General features: G+C 36.4%; 1 protein-coding gene and 1 long non-coding RNA gene across 16 annotated transcripts; one reads left to right on the top strand and one right to left on the bottom strand.

Annotated features, from left to right (window-relative positions):
- Positions 1–722: 722 nt before the first annotated feature.
- On the top strand, positions 723–4,251 carry LOC112195116. Of its 4 annotated transcripts, XR_005807063.1 has the most exons (6): positions 723–1,132; positions 1,245–1,305; positions 2,093–2,856; positions 3,057–3,352; positions 3,497–3,603; positions 3,734–4,251. XR_005807063.1 is itself a non-coding variant. In XM_040515200.1 (2 exons), the coding sequence occupies exons 1-2, from the start codon at positions 944–946 to the stop codon at positions 1,329–1,331; spliced, it is 276 nt and encodes a 91-aa protein (XP_040371134.1). In that variant the 5' UTR covers positions 723–943; the 3' UTR covers positions 1,332–1,823. The 4 variants fall into 4 exon arrangements, 1 of the variants encoding a protein (XP_040371134.1); XR_005807061.1 differs by having other exon boundaries at positions 3,497–4,251; XR_005807062.1 differs by having other exon boundaries at positions 3,492–4,251.
- A 90-nt stretch (positions 4,252–4,341) lies between these two features.
- On the bottom strand, positions 4,342–16,001 carry LOC112195128. 12 transcript variants are annotated; one of them, XR_002934372.2, is made up of 10 exons: positions 10,288–10,447; positions 9,909–10,048; positions 9,301–9,448; positions 8,221–8,340; positions 7,516–7,638; positions 7,206–7,414; positions 6,706–6,892; positions 5,440–6,520; positions 4,870–5,336; positions 4,342–4,642 (listed from the first exon to the last, which is right to left on the bottom strand). It is a non-coding gene; the product is annotated as an uncharacterized LOC112195128 (long non-coding RNA). The 12 variants fall into 12 exon arrangements; XR_002934376.2 differs by having other exon boundaries at positions 4,342–4,628; XR_005807076.1 differs by having other exon boundaries at positions 5,210–5,336.
- Positions 16,002–17,247: the final 1,246 nt, after the last annotated feature.

Here is a 17,247-nt window from a genome sequence, read left to right as displayed (position 1 = left end):
TTTATTTCCTTTTGATGTACTGAACAATTGGTTTATCAATCTTCCACTTAACAAGAATCTGGGATTAGGTCCCCGTACCCGCCCCAATCTCAATTAACAATATTACTAATTTATTATATAAAAATTTATACAAATAATTATGGATTTTAAAATATGAAGATAAAATCAAACATCAAAATAAAATAAATTTCTTTTTTTTTTCTTGAAAAGAATAAATTTCTTATTTTAATCAAGTAAAATTAACATGTTAATGAAGATATTTTATTAAAGGGTTTTTGACAAAAAGCACCAAAATAAGGGAAAATTATCTCACTTACCCTAACAAGAGATTTTTATTCTCATTAACACAATTTAAAAGGAAATAACAAATATGCCCTCGACGTATTTCCTTTTAAAAGAAACAGATCGCACGCACACTCGCTCAGCTGACAGGCGCCATCATCAACGAGTTCGGTTACATGCCATGGTTTCAGTGTCAGGGCAAACTTCTGCGGCAGATAGGTTTGTGTTTTGGTAAGATCGGAGGGCAGGCTGCGAATCAAAAGGCAAAATGTCCCACAACAGTACGGTATAGATTGTAGGTGGTGTACTCCATGCACCTACCTACAGTGTCTTGGGATCAGGCCCATGCCCAGCACAATTAATACCGAAGCCCATTAATTTAAGTACCTCTAGACAACTTCCGAGTAGATAGTACAGCAGTACATTGTCTCCACCTTGTTGTGACTTGTGAGGGACGTTCCTATATGTATGCTACTGCTCTCACTTTGAGCCATCTATCAAAGAATGAATTTCCTTGCTTTCCTTCTTTTGCTTAATCGTAGAGCTCACCAACTGGTATTAGAGCAACCGATGCGTGGCACGCAAAATCAGCAGCCCTTCCTCTACCAACACTACCACTATTTCCACAGACCGCTTTGCCACTTTCCAAGCCTCTGTGGATATGCTCCAATCGCACTGCACTTCTACCAGGTTCAAGACGGTGGAGAACAAGAATGAGCCCCTCGGTTTGAAAGAGCTTAGAAAATTATGGGAGAAGCTTGAGCCTGATCTTGCTTCGGCGAGAGGGGAGTACAATGAATCCAACACAATATTATTGGATGATTCTCCATATAAGGCTTTGCTCAATCCGGTTAGTTAAGTTACTATTTCTTCTTCTTCTTTTTTCTGTCGGGGATGGGATTGGTTTTCCTACAAGGATAACAACTGATTTAATTGTTCATCTTGTCCTTTTAATTGTGAAGGTGAACACCGCCATATTCCCTGATTCGTATCAGTTCAGGAACAGAGAAGATTCTTCATTAGGTGAGAGTGAGACACCATCACGGTAGGTGTTAATCTTCTTTTCTTTTGAAATGCAAGAAAAATAACCAATGCAAACCTACACATATGGGCATCATACACATGAAAGTAATTCTGCAGGTCAAAATGTCGTCCCTGTGTTGTGTTGTCTTTCCATCAAGCCCTTTAAGCATTTTGTCTAATTTGTGTCTTATTTTACTGCTTTAGAGTTCCAAATTTGAAATTTGTAATTTTCAGCTGAATTTTCTGATGGTTCTTCTTTACTTCTAAGTCGTCAGGAAGTGTAAGCTGAGAGATCTGGTATATAATGATTCATTATATATTTAATGTATTTATTATGTTATTACTGTGAAATTTGCATTTCCTGGTGTGTCGTTGACTCTTTATAGTGGTTTTGGTCTGATGTCCAGTTGCTGACCAGGATTTTAGTTATATGTGGCTTAATAGACTCATGGCCTGAATTTGTTGCTGTTATCTTACTCTGGTTTGACAAATAAATTGCAGTTTTTTTTTTTTTTTTTGTGTTTGTGTTTTGGGGGGGGGGGGGGGGTGTGAATTAGTTCATTATATTAGAATTTGCTACACCTTAGATGCACTACAAAGAAGAGGGAAAAAACAATTCACTGGGTGCATCAGCTCCTACTGGCCACGGGGGCTGGGCCTAAGATATAATTGTTCATATAATGTCTAATGATTTTATTCACTTTAAAAAAAAAATTGTCTAATGATTATATCAGTTTTACATGACATATTGGAATGGTGGTCTTTTTTACACTCCTGTTCATCGCAGTACCTGGAGGCAATATCCGTTCCTACCTGGAATGGTTAGCTATGGCTGAGAGTGTCCAAAAATATGTGGAACAGAATCCATTTGGTCAGCAACCCATAACGAAATTAAATCCTTCTTGGAACTTCTACAAGAGAGTTATAGGGGATGTAGTACTCCTGAGATGACTCGGCCTTTTTCATCGATGTTTTGCAGTTCCATACCATATGTAAATTTTCACTTTAGCATGTATCTATGCGACCCATTATTTTCTGTTGTCTCAGTTTTGCTTAAATGAGATGTACCAAGAATACTTCTTCTAGAAGAGATCGTCTATTAGGGTGCTGAATCCCATTAGTTAAGGCATATCTAGAATCTTTTGTGTTGTTTGTTTGCAAGTTTTTGAAGGCTATCAATGGTTGGTACTGGTTGATCTTTATTTACCATGATCAACTTGGCATGTGCTGCTAGCCCGACCCAACTGAATTTGGATTCAGACCATCCGGCAAATCAATTGCTTGACTTGGGTTCATCCAATTCTGTGATCTCTGCCATTTCAGAACTTCTTGATACTTTTCCATATTGCTCAACGATTGCATGCCGACCAGCTTTTCTTTTACTTTATTTAGATCGATTACTTCCTTCTAGACCCTATAAAAGTTTATTCTGAAAAGGAACTAATAAGAGAAGTGGAGAAAAGAGCTTCTACCCTTGTACCAGAGAAAGACTAGTCGATTCGGATTGCTGCAATGCAGAGAATAGATCAATAGAAGGGCTTGTCTATGGAGGTATCTTTTCCCTACTCTCTCCTACTAATTTCTTCAGCATAATATTTGCAGAAGCATAGACATTATGTTTTGTAATTCATTCTTCATGTAGTTACTTGGTTCTCTTTAGGCATTGTCCTGATGCATTTTACTTGTGACTTTAAATTCTTATTTAATGCATATTCGGTTAAACATGTCACCTCTCCATCTGTCCGTGATAGGGGTACACCAGTCTCATTTACTCCCCAGCCATCTGCTTCTGCTAATCTACCTGGATATGGAACTTCGGCTACTGTTGCAATGGATAGAACTTCTAGTTTATCCTCTAGGACTTCTTTCTCTTCAGGACTTCATCTGTCACAAGCGAAGTTACATGGTAGAGGTACTGAGCCTAGTCTGGAAAGTGTGTTGCATGCAAGCAAACAGAAGGTCAGTGCAATTGAAAGCATGCTTAGAGGTTTGGAGTTGTTTGACAGACATAATTCTTCAACTTTTTGGTCATCTGGTCTGGATCTAGGTACCTAATATTTTACTTTCTTTCGCCTTGATATCACTTGTGAATTTCAGTAGGCTAACACATTAGATAATCTATGTATCTGAATTGTCAAAATTTGGTTGATTTGTGAGCGGCTGAATTGTTCTCTTTTTGCCCCTAGTACAGGAGCTGATCCTCCATCATATTGTGATCCACATTCCCTGCTGCTGTCCCAGCTTCTAATCATCTTTCAAACTGTCTAATGACAGATTCAACCACCTCAAATAACAAAGGTAGTAACCGCAATGATGCCCTGGTTTTGTCTGATATCATTACGCAAATTCAAGCTTCCAAAGATTCTGCTAAATCATCATATCGCAGTAATTTATCAGCTGAAACACTGCCAACTGTTTCATCCTACAGCATAAAGAGGGCTTCTGAGAGAATCCACGAAATGGGTTTCATTGAAGAGAGTACTGACAGTAGGGAAGCTAGGCGAACTATGAATAATCAAGCTGACAGGCATTATGTCCACATCTCGCCGCCCGGGGTGGGGAAGGCGCGCTTTAGGGTTCACTTAATAATAACCATATCCCCAATTTTCAGAGGCCCCTCTTAAGAAAGAATGTGACAGGAAGGATATCTGCAGGCAGGAGGAGAGGTTTTGATGATAGCCAACTCTCACAGGAGATGGCAAATCATGTAGAAGGTCCAGCATCGTTCAATGATGCACTGAGCGAAGGACTGAGTTCATCTTCAGACTGGTCAGCTTTCTTTTTCTTTTTCTATAATGAAAGGGTTGTTGTGCCCTTTGTTATTTCTTGCTTTTGGGAAGGATCATGTAGGATGGAACTATGAAAAGACTGGAAATCCTGTTCATCTGCATGTTAAGCAAACTAAGTGTTGGTTCCTGAAGAGCCTTTAAAGAAACCAACGCTCATGGCTATAAAAGCACTTCTTGTAAATCCTGTTTATCTGCGTGTTTGATCATACTATTAAAGCACTTCTAGTACTTCATTTCCTTGGAGCACTAACAAAAGGTATATGATCATAGATATCCTAACTTGTTAACAATGACTAATGATTTGAGCCTCTCAACATTACAAAATCAATGCCCCACCGGCCATTAGAAAATGGCTAAATGAAAATGATATATAGGATTAGTAGTGTAGAGTTTCTACTTAACTTGCTTACAACAAACAGATATTTCCACTCGCATGCCATGCATCACCTCATTCATTGGATCTTCTGAATTATATTGTCAATGACCTCCCGCATGTTCAAATCCTTCATTGGTCAAAAATGATTGCTTCTTGTCCTGTAAAAGAAAACCTGTAAATTCAACTCAGAACAGGTACAGTTCTCTATAAGTTACTAAAAGTACGTGTGATCATCTACACATATATGAAAAACCGGTCCCCATGCAAAAGAAGAACAGGATCACTCTCAACTCATAAACATAATTGTAGTAACTCATCAGCAAAGACAATCCAAAAAGGCAGGTTATTTTTCATTTCTGAAAAGGCATCTAGAATCAGGATTGGTAATTAAGAAAATACCTGGACCCCAAAACTCAAGTCACACAAGCAAAAGATTGAACCTAATAAGCATTGCATAACTAGGCGGCTATTTACGGTGGGCTTTTCTCCTATGAGTTTCACTCGCGGCTGAGATTCAAGCATAGAGGTTTAGTTGCTTGTGCAAATGCCAACAAGCCTAATACGAATGGGAGCCAGTTCTTCATGAACCTGGACCACTGTCATTGGCTTGACAAGAAGCATACGATTTTCGGAAAGGTAATGATGATGACTTTAATTTACTAAGTTCATGACCAACAGTGAAGCAATGTAGCAACGGAGCTGTTACTAAGGGATGCATTTGTGTATGTGACTGTACTACCCTCTTGATGACTGGGCTTGCTCCAAAGTTTCAGATCAAAGTCCAATTTACCAAGAAGCTCCACAGCTTCCTTTGTATAATGAAGCTCGATTTTCTTTTGCTTCAGCCCATATTTTACCCGGTTCAGCTGCAATAGGAAATGAACCATTTTAAATATTTCAATTTTTCAAATATGATTCACTAAGAAAAGGACAACAGACATAGATCACAACTGAAAGTAAAAGCATTACTCGAAGAAGATTGATCGCCTGTGTCTCAACAGTCAACAATGTTACAGATCTCTTTGGAGTGCAAAGGCTGGAACACAATAAACTCATCAACTCGATTCAAAAGCTCTGGGTGGAACCAACAGTTCAACTACTTGTCGTTTCATCAACTCATAAACTGCATCCTTGCTGTCTTAGAGTACTACGAAGAGTTTCAAGTATATAGTGGGAGCCAAGATTTGAGATCATTATCACAACACAATTGGTGAAGCTTACAGTCCTTCCTTGCGAGTCGGTTATCCTTCCGTCATCCAGCAATTGTAACAAAATATTGAACACATCCTGATGTGCTTTCTCTATTTCATCGAATAGCACTATACAATAGGGTCTTCAACGAACCACTTCTGTTAGTTGTCCACCTTCTTCATAACCAACATAACCAGGCGGAGCACCCACCAAACGTGAAACTGCATGCTGTTCCATGTACTCATATCAATCATTCAATCTTAACCAGAGCATTTTCTGTGTTAAAGAGGTAGCTGGCCAAGGCCTTTCCAAGTTCTCCCCCGCCTACAGATATCCTTCCTGTCGCCTAGCCTAGCCTACAGTCGGTATTCTCTTCAATGAAACTCATTTCATGGATTCTCTCAGAAGCCCTCTTTATGTTGTAGGATGAAACAGTTGGCAGTGTTTCAACTGATCAATTACAGCGATATGATGATTTAGTAGGATCTTTGGGAACTTGAATTTGCATAATGACTAGCAATGATGCCCGCGCCCTGCTGCGGGTATATTGTTGAGGCATTATAAGACAGCGGTTACATTGAGTCATTGATGCATTATATAGCATTATAGCTAAAGAGTTCTTTCATAGATTTCAAAATCTGGTATGTTGACCAGATGTGTGTTTACAATTTTGCAATTAGAAGAACCTAACCAACTTTAGATAAAAATGGTTAGATTTGGCCTTTGCATTTCCAAAATGGATTCAAAGGCATAAGACGATATGTGTTTCTGTGAAATGTGGTTAGCCAAACTTACTATTGCATATTAACTTGCATCCTTGGCGGTGGGAAACAGCTCGTTTGGCAACTCATTTGAGCAGCTGTTGGATATCAAAAATAATGATCAGTATGAAAGTCAGTTAAAAGTTCATATACATATGTAAATTGCTGAATTGAAATGTGAGGTTCACATATAAGCATGAATGTAGTTTAAGGTTATTATTGTCGTATTGACATCTTAACAGCTCTTTTGTGATTACCATCTTAATAGCTTTTTTGTGATTACCATCAAATGTTGCTGAAATCTCATGTTGGGCTTTGTGGACCATTGCAAAGCCTGGCCATGGTATGTGAAGTTGAACAGAAATAGAGTCTCCGTCTCTTATAACTGAAGCCATTCGACTTCCTGCCAGGAAAGTTGTTCAGTGGAATCCTGATACCATTCTGCATCCGATGAGCTCTAATTTTGTCGCCTGAGGAAGATGAAATAGCAAAACAAAAAGCTGGAGTCAATTTCATTTTTTTCTTTTTTTCTCTTTTCAGCAGTCATATTGGAAAAAAAGCACGAGTGTTCAGTCCTTCTAATACAATAAGCAGCAAAGTAATGACTATGCCATATTGCCATTATGAATTGAGTTAAGACAGAGAGAAGTTATGGATCACTGTTTTCCAGAATATAAAAAATTATGGTAGTAAAAAATAAAACTTTCCATGAAGAATAAGACACTAAATGGACAACCTCAGTGAAAAAAGCAAGAAATGAATGTAGCAATGAGCCATAAGTACCTTCTCCAAGCACTTGCTGGAACTTCTATGATCACCATTCATATAATAGGCATTTGCAAGATTAGCTGTTATATGTCCTGGTTTAGGATCCTCAATCAAAGATGCCAACAAATACTCCTCTGCAACATTTGCCCTTATATGTACTTATAATGACGCAGGTTCTTCGACCAGAGTATTATGATGATAAAGCAGCACTCTACAAAAATTGACTGCCATCCAGGAGTCAGCATTGTAAAAGCTTAAATAGTAGACTGTTAGAAAGCAATGAAAGAGTTTATGAAACTTGGAACCAAACTCATCAAAACCATACCTGCAACAACTGGACCATATCGACATAAAAGAAGGGGAGGATAATTGATTAAGGTGGTGGGATGATTTTGATCTTTGAAGATCAACTGCTGGAAATAATTTTACTGAAAATAGCCTAATTCCACTGAAAATAGAACATGCAACAGTTTCAGGTTAGAGAAGTATAGGAGGTCAACACATATAAAAGAAACCACCATGTTGTTAAAAAACTGTAATTCATCGAACATTTAGCATGAAAATAATCCCGAGATATCAGTGTAAGATAATAAGAAAATAAAATTAAATACTATCACTTAGCATAATTTTGAAATGTTAGCAATGTTTGAGTTAACCATTGTTCATACTGGCAATGAGATTCACTCTTAACTTGACTGTTCTATTTTGTCTATCAGTTTATACTCCAATCACTCGAATGATATTAAAAACTTAAACTCAGATAGGACACTATACCTGTATGCACTCTTCCTCACTTAAATAATTGTCTGCTTCCTATAATTTTGAATATGCAAAATATCTTTGAGTGCAGTGGTACTCTATAAGATGTACGAATAAAGGAAAAAAATATGAACACAAAACAAAATGAAAAGAGAAAAAAGGGATCGATCTTGTGGATTAAAGAAACCAACAATATATAATCATGATGGAGCACAAAATGAAAATATGATCGAGGATAGAAAGAATTGGAAAGAAGGAAATGGGGATTTACCTCAACTAATAAATCTGTAATGGAGTCTGGGTTTGAGCCGTGTTGATCTGAGAAGCAAATGAAGAAGATTTGAACCCGGCTGGTAATTAAAGATTCAAGATTGGACCAAAGTCGATCGATCTGTAGAAAACATATATATACTGAGATTAGGTAGCTAGTATATATAGTGTGCAAATGAAATATGAAACGGACTGCGTCTGCGTTGAGTTGGATTAGCAAAATTTGAACTGACTGACTAAGAAGGAACAGAAAGAGAAAGTCTCTAAAAATCACATACCCATTACCGAAACATCGGAATAAAGCAACAATGGTATCACTTCATTATACCACTGAAATCCATAACCAATACAATATACAAAACAACAACAAAGACAACTGGAAATGTTTTATACATAAAGTTTATAATCATTACTACGTACGGTAGCCACTGTATGCTCTATCCATGTCAATGTTATGTTTCTTTGGATTTAGAAAGTGCGAGAAATAACAGCTCAGCAAGAGAAAAAGCATGATTCTCAAAGCTTTATCGCTAGCTATGGGATTTATTAGATGGAATGGAGCTGTAATTGATTTGAGGTAAAACTATGTCAAAGTTTTGGAAATACTTTCATTAGCAGAAATGATAGAATTTGGGAGCACCCTTCTCCAAATTTATTGAAGAACCTTGCACAGAACTTTTCTCACCAGTAAACCATATGCTAAAACGATTACACAAAAACAATGAAGTTGGTGGACGCTCCCTGCAGATTCAGAAAATTTGTTGTTCCTTTGCAGAATATAGGAATTCATGCAGTTGGCGTTTTATCAATTAAACACTAACTTGGCCTTGAAATTCAGTTTATAATCAGAGGTATGATAGACTCAAACAAAGAAGTATCAGGACAACTTTGTCTTTATCTAGGTTCAGCTCTCTTTTGCAGAACATATGTTGTTCCCTGCACTACCAAGTTATTTTCGATATTCATAGCTAGAAGCAACTGAATTTTAGTTTTACGTAACTATATATCACTACAGGTCAGATAAAATAAAGCAGAAAACAGTTAGAATATGAAGTGTGTTAGATAATCAAGTCACTATTACCTTATTTCTTCTTGAGATACGACAGTTGCCAGATTGGAACAGATATGTGCTATGCAACCAACATTTTGCTTCATGTCCAAGAAGTCTGAACTTTCCTCCACTCTGGCAGAACGTCATTTCTTTGTAATTTGTTGTACCGCCTTTGCAACTGCAAATCAATTTCCATTAGTTCATCCTTTAAATTCATCAATTATGAACGAACTCTGTTTAACACCAACACTCAAACAATATAAACCATAAACCAATGGAAGATGCACAATAAAAGCAAAGGCATAAGAACAAAACTTGAGGAGTAAGATATTATAAAGCTAGCTGAAGACATATGATTATCTAATCTAACCCCTTGGAGAAATCTGCCTAACAATGTTTAAATATAAAGGTTTCGACTTATGGGTTTTGCAGGTCGGGATACCTGAGAGTTGTTTATAGTCTATAAAAATATACTCATATTTATTTCAGTTGTTGAGGCAAGGAAATTGAAACATTTAATCAAAAACCAAACTTTGATGAATTACCAAGTGTTGTGAAACCTAAATCATATTTCTTTCGGTTCCTACTTCCTAGGCAGCTAAACAGAGCATAAAGGAGAATCAGAAATCGGTATTTACCTGAGAGTGGGAGTTTTTAGTTTGGAGAGACTGAAGCAATGAAAATGGAGAGGCCTCGATCGGTGGCTGCTTTGGCTTTAATCTCTTTTATATATAAAGCGAGACTTCCATTGCCTGCAAAAACTCAGCTCTTCGATTGCCTGCAAAAACAAAAATATGAAAACCCTTTCAATAACCTATCGAAATCAATAAAATCTCAATTTCAATCAAAATCGAAACCAAACCCCTACTTTTAGATATGTCAAAGAATTCAATTCTTCTATATCTAATTCAAAAAAGTACATAGGCTACCACAGGGAACAAAGTTTGAGTCATCTCATTTTGTAGAGAGATGATTTGGTAAACGAAATCAACTGATTCCATGAAAATGAAATCTTACCCAGTTTTTAATGAATAAGCCTGATATCGCCTAACAGTAGATGTCGACCTTGGTGAAGAGCAGGCTTGTCCAACTGAAAAGCAGCTGGAGATGTCCCTCTCTCGCTCTCAAGATTATTTCGTTTGCAATAATCGAATGAATGAGAAGGTTGTAGAACAATAGGGAAATTTAAAACGTTTGAGAAGCTTGTAAAACTACAGCAGAAAAAGGGGGGGGCAGAACCGTCACTCCACTCCACTGTTACATGAACAGTTGTAAACAGTTAACTCAGCTTTCATATATTGTACTAGACTACTAGGTAATGTCTCCCGCGCGATGCCGCGGGTTTGTTTGTTTACCATGCAATTATTGTACATTTACATATTTCAAAAGTTGTTGTTTTTTCCAGGTTTGCTAAGCGGGCTGTGTAGAATGAGTCGTGGTGCCGCAGTTGCATAGTGTGGTTTTTTTTTTTTTTTTTTTACAGATACTCGATATATAGAAAACAAAAACACCCAAGAGGACTGACCTTCCTTAATTCAAAGCTAGGTGGGAGTCCATGAGTAGTACAAAATCCACCAACTACACATTCTGACATGATTAAATTGCAAAGTTTTGCACGTCGATTAGTTTCCTCTTAATTGGGACAACGTACTTGCAGTCTCAAGTTGACCCAGCTTGCCTTGCCATCTCAATCAAGCACATACAGTTGTAGAAAACATGTAGCGGTCCTATGTATTACAACTCATGTTCTGCAAAAGATAGGTAATGGAATTCAAGAAAAAAGGAAGACACATAAAAACTTAACAATGTTTATTGAGCAACAGTCATACCAAGAAAAATCAAACGAAAATCAGGGTTTCAGGATTTTGTTCATTACTAATTCCATGTTTCGAGTGAATTAGATTTGACATAAAAATATTTTACTGTCAATATTTTCCCTTTCCTTAGAAATCTATCTTATAACTCCTTTCCCTTCCTTTGCACATGTAAGATAAATTTCCAATGAAATAAATTGCTTAATACATCATTTTAGTATCTTTTTTTTTCTAGATCACATATGCTTACCAAACAAATAATGTGGAAAGCTTTTATTTTCTATAAGAACCTATGTTCTATTAATATGAGGTCCAATGTTCTATTAATATGCACGGCAAATTAGCATGTGTCATATGTGGTTTGGAGGACAAATTTTTTTTTGCCATGTTAGGCAGCAAACTTCTAATCTCCCGCAGCAATGCTTGGTTTTCCCAAAATTTCTAGGCCCATAGAATCCATTGCTTGAGAAAGCTGAAAAAACACCACTAAAATGGAAAAAAAATTCTATATTTGATCATGCATACCCAAATCCATTAACCCAGAAAAGCCACAATCTCTCTGTCTCAATCAAACCCAATACTACTTAGGGGGATGTATTCATTTAAGAGTCTACAAGATTTTTTTTGTATTTTAAAAATCTATGGGTATTCAATTGAGATTTTAAATAATCCTTTAAAATCTTGATGTATTCAATTAAGATTTAAAATTATCCATTCAAATCTGCAGATATTCAAAAGTATACGAAATTTTAAGGATTTCATTAAATGTTGGATGTAGGAGGATATTATAGTGCTTTTTATACATATCAAAACTAAAAAACAATTCAACCGCTTCCCAAGAGATTTTGATGGATTTTGAAGAACCTCTTCACCAAAAAAAAAAAAGGAGAAGCAGCTCTCAATAGGTGACACTCATCCATTTTGTCTTAGACCTATCTTCCCACTATCCTCCTCTACCTCTGCTCTCATCTAATAATTTTTTATTTTTATCACTATAGCTCTGGAAGCCTTAACCTTCTAGCCAATTAAGCTCACTTTTAATGGTATTGTTAAGATGATACATACACACATGTTTTTTTTTTTTTTAATCAAACCCGAAGTCGGCTGCTGATATATATACATATATTCATCTAAAGTCAGAATAGGTCATTACATACACACATGTTTATTTTGTAAATTAGATATGAAATAAATTATGTCATTACTTTACTACTTTATTTTTTGTGTAACATTTTGGTTGATTAGTTTTCTCTTATTATTCATATAATACATAACATAAAGAATGGTAGATTGCCATACACACACACACACACACACACTTTTTTGTCACTGATATAGCATTATATATATCCATTGCTTTTAAAGTAGAAGAAGAAGGGCTTGTAAAATCTAAACAAATACCAATATATCAATCCATTAGAATCAATCAGAGTCCATATAGAATTTAAACAATCCGTGGATTAAGTAAATCCATGGATTATAAAAACTCAAACAAAATTTTTTAAAATCTGAATTGAATACACCCCCCTTAATGTGATGGCTGCTGATGAGGTCTATTTGCACAAACAATAGTCTTCGGTCACTTGTAAATGGTTGGTGGATAAGTGTGCTTGTTAGGGTTGAGGACTTTAGGGTGCCCTTGTGAATAACTTTTGAAGAGCTCAAAGACCAAAGAACTAATCTGCGCATTATTCTAAGTTCATCAGTTCATGAAATATTATATCATGCATATTATCGTGGAAAAGTGTGTGTGTATATATATATATATATATATATATGTAGATATTTGTTTGTGTGTTTATAAATATATATACACACACACACATAGATTTATATTTGTGTGTGTGTGTTTATATATATATATGTAGATATTTGTGTGTGTGTTTATAAATATATATATATATACACACACACACACACAGATTTATATTTGTGTGTGTGTTTATACACACACACACACACACATAGATATATATTTGTGTGTTTGTGTTTATATATATATATATATATATATATGTATATGTGTGTGTGTGTCTATATATATATAAACACACACAAATATAAATCTATATGTGTGTGTGTGTATATATATATATGTATGTGTGTGTCTATATATATATATAAACACACACAAATATAAATCTATATGTGTGTGTGTGTGTATATATATGTATGTGTGTGTGTGTGTTTATATATATATGTGTGTGTGTGTGTTTGTGTTTATATATATATATGTGTGTGTGTGTGTGTGTGTGTGTGTGTCCATATACAGAAACAAAAGAATTACAGTTCTCTCACTGCAGTACTTTAAAAGTAATTAGAGTGCCAAGGTTAAAATAGTGTGCCAAAGAATGTATAATAAAGAAGAAAAGAGACAATTATTCAGACAAAGAATAGGAACATTTGAAAGCTTAATATCAATTTGATTACTGCTATGATCCTTGCTGCATTTTTAATATATCATCAAAGTACAAAATTCAGTGAAGACATCCGAAACAATTTTATTATGAAACGTAAACCATTATATCATATTGTCAAAATCAAACCAAAAAAAAAAATTACCATTCCAATAGGCAGCCCCCAGAAGCAAAAAAGAAAAGATTCTACACAAAAGACAAATCTAACTCACCCTGTGATCTACGATTTAGGGAAATGGTCCATGAATAAATTTAACAATTCCTGTGAAAATTATTCAGAAGCTGAATCAAGGGTCTGGTTAGCTGGTCAACAGTTTGGAACAATAGGATCAAGCTAACGTAAAGGCCCTATTCCTAACAGAATTCAAAGCACATAAACCCATTTTCTATCTAATTTCTTTACGCATTTTAATTATCAGGCAAAATTATCTTAAATCTATTGAATAAAAGATATACTTTAGATGCTTCTTGATAATTTAGATCACAACTATAGCCAAATTTGCCACTACCTTCTTTGGATTACAGGTATAAATAAATAAATAAAGAAGGGAAAAAAGCAAATTAAAAAATATTTTTTTAAAAAAAAATACATGCTAAATGTTGTCATCAAACGAAATCCAATCCATTAGAGAAACATTTATGCCTTTAAGTTTCAGACGTTCAGGAGTCCCTCTCAAAAAATTTCTCACTTGTCCGGTGACGCGTCCTATGGACGTTGTTGCCGGACGAGTAGGTTTCATATCACCTGTTATCGGCAACCAGGGCCCTGGGACTTTGGTTGATAGGCTTTGGGGTTCAAACGATGAGGGTTTTGACCGGCAGAGGCTTGGTAGGAGGATCGGATTGGAAGCGATTGGTCAATGTTGGACGGCGGAGCCGTACGGGGACGTGGTGGAGAGGGTGGCTGGTTTGCTCGAGGTTGGAGGGTCTGTGGGTGGTTGGTGGAGTGGGGTTGCTCTGATCTCTGTTGATTATGCTAGGCGGGCTCCGATCGGATGGGATCTGTCTTCCCATCCTGTCTGGTCCGGTGGTGGCAGGGATGGGAAACTCCAATTCAGAGGTGATGGCTGGTTCGAATCTGATCTGGCTTGAAGGGAGGATGGTATGATGTTGGTGGCGGTCAGTATCCGCTGGTGCTGGCGCTGGTGCGATGCAGTTTGACGGCAGTTGGAGTCTGACGGCGGTGGCGGTCTAGGCCTTAATCCGACTGTGGATTCGGTCTGGGCCTAGTGGTATTTGGGCCTAGGGTATTTCTCTAGGTCAATTAGGTGTTGTTTTGCTTTAAAGTTTTTAGTTTTGATGTTTGTTTGGCTGTTGGTGTCTGGTTGGTAATAAGGCGCTACTAAGGGTGTGGCAGAGACAATCTTCTTCTTCGACGACTAGAGGGTAGTTCCTGTTCTGGAGTTGGGTCAGCAGTGGTGGCAACAGGTCTTGCTATGGTATAGACAATCATCCTTGGCCTTCTAGTGGGTATTTCCTGTCTGGGTTCGGGTCGGAGGCGATGGCGATTTGGAGCAGCTGTGGATGGATGGTGTTGACAACAGGTTGGGTTTCTTTAGTCCCAGGTTTGAATGTCCGGCAATCCTTTTGGTTGAGTTTAGGTCACAACGAGTGTTGGCTTGGTCGATCAAAAGCTGGTCAGGAGGATTCTGGTTGGTGAGTCAGTGTCGACACAAGTGCCTTGTCTAGTTTTAGAGTTCTTACTGGCTGGACGAGCGGTGCGATGTCAAGGATTCACTGCTCCTGCGCTTATTGTCTTTGTCATACAGTTGTAGTGCAAGTTTAGAGTCAGTATATAGAGTTCCAGTGGGAAGTCTAGAGGCCATTTCTGGGTCAGAGATGTCGCCTAAAACTCGTTGTAAGCAGTTCATTATTAATGAAGTTCTTATTTGATCAAAAAAAAAAAAAGTTTCAGACGTTCTGATCAATTTAGGGGAGTTTAGCAGTTTGGTATGTTGGTTCCAAAACCTCCAACATTCATACGCTGTCAAGCAGACAGTAATTGCTATCTTAGATTAACCACCTTAACATATCTGGAAGAAGTTCTTCTGGTAACCAATGCAAAATTACAGTCCATGAAGTCAGAGACAATTCATGACATATTTGGTCCCACCAGATTAATTCTAACGGTCTTTCTTTCTACATACTCATTCAAGCACCAGATGCAAATAATTTTTTTCACCTATATCAACCAAACGAATTGACATTGAAAAAGGATCAAACTTTGCTACAAAATTGAATAAAGCAACCAAATTTAACTCTAAATCTAAGAAAACCAATTAAAAAAAGATGGCAATAAAAGCCCAGAAATTCAAAGAAGATATTGAAGCTATAACTATAATCTAAATTTGGGAACCATGCAAGAATTAAAGAATATAAAAAGACAAATTGAAAACTGCAAACTAGAATTGATCCACGAAAATGAAAAATTAAGCAATGTTTTAATGAGTATATATCTTTGCTAACCTGTATCAAAAATTCAAAACAAAAATAGGAAACCGTAGTTAATCCCACCAAAAGATTTTTGCCTCTGCGAATCCTTCCAGAGCTTCAACCTGCTCCAAAAACCTTTTTACAGCCTGAAATCACCAACAAACAGCAAACCAAAAGTGAATGGAATTAAAGGTTTTAAAGGAAAAACTAAAAGAGAAGAAACATCGATCAACTTAGATAACTTAATTATTTATTTGAACGATATAAGATGTACGATCGATTAAACTAATAGCAAACTACAAAGACCCCCCTAGTAGAAGTCCAAAACACAAATAACTCCTCCACTTTTGATTTTATACATCTAAGGACAAAAGTTTACACTTAAGGACATTTTGTCTTTAGTAAGTCTTTTACTTTCCTTAAATAGTTATCTCTTCCTTTGGTAAAAATAAAATTGACGGAGCGTAGTGGGCCCATGCTTTTGAATTTGTTTGTTTAACCATATTGCAGTTATAAATCCATCCTCTATACTCGAAGGTAAACGGTTATTTTTACCATTCATAATTTCGATTGTTGATAGACTTGAGTTGATTGCTATCTGCAAAATTACTACTAAGGAACTGCAAAAGGAGAGAGAGAAATTGAGAAAATTAAAAACATATAGAGATAATCTTAGTAGAGATTCTCCCAATTACTGGGATATTATCTATAGACTACAGACTAGAATCTATAGAATAGAAGAGGAGATAGATAATCTCTTAGATGTTCTGGAAGAGGAACAAAAACCTCTTGATTATTTGAGCATTGGTTAGATCCGCACATCACTGGTATCAGAGCTTGTAAAATAGCTCAAGGAGAACCCCTCCTTAATGGGGACAATGTCAGAATTGTTATTAGAGAAAACAAATTCTCTATTGAAATCTTCTGATGAGAAATATCAGAAGTTGTTACTAGAAATATCTAGATGTCAAACTCATCTAGAAAAATTACCTGCTATAATCCACCAATTGGAAAGATTGGAAAACAAACTGGATTATATCAAAGAACTTCCAAAAACGGAAGAAGAAAAGCTGACAGTCGTCAGTAGAAAAATCAATGAACAACAAAAAACGCTGGAATCTATGAAAAATATACTGAAGGACAAGAAAGGGCCTACATTAAAAAAGAAAACTAATGGATTCAAACCATTAGAAAAACCAGACACAAATCGTGTTCCAAACATGATTTTTCTGGAACCATCTACTAGTCAGACTAGTATCCGATATGAAAACCCGGAAAAAAGAGAAATGAAAATGTTAAGCATCTTTGGAAAA

Source organism: Rosa chinensis, chromosome 1, assembly GCF_002994745.2.
Source record: "Rosa chinensis cultivar Old Blush chromosome 1, RchiOBHm-V2, whole genome shotgun sequence".
Classification (NCBI taxonomy): domain Eukaryota; kingdom Viridiplantae; phylum Streptophyta; class Magnoliopsida; order Rosales; family Rosaceae; genus Rosa; species Rosa chinensis.
The sequence above is the reverse complement of the archived record's forward strand: the minus strand, read 5'-3'. Positions and strand labels throughout refer to the sequence as shown.

Bases quoted from the DNA above. Each gene is read 5' to 3' on its own strand.
- LOC112195116 (XM_040515200.1), top strand. From the start codon at position 944: ATGCTCCAATCGCACTGCACTTCTACCAGGTTCAAGACGGTGGAGAAC. The intron at 1,133-1,244 runs GTTAGTTAAGTT...TTAATTGTGAAG, and splicing joins ATAAGGCTTTGCTCAATCCG to GTGAACACCGCCATATTCCC.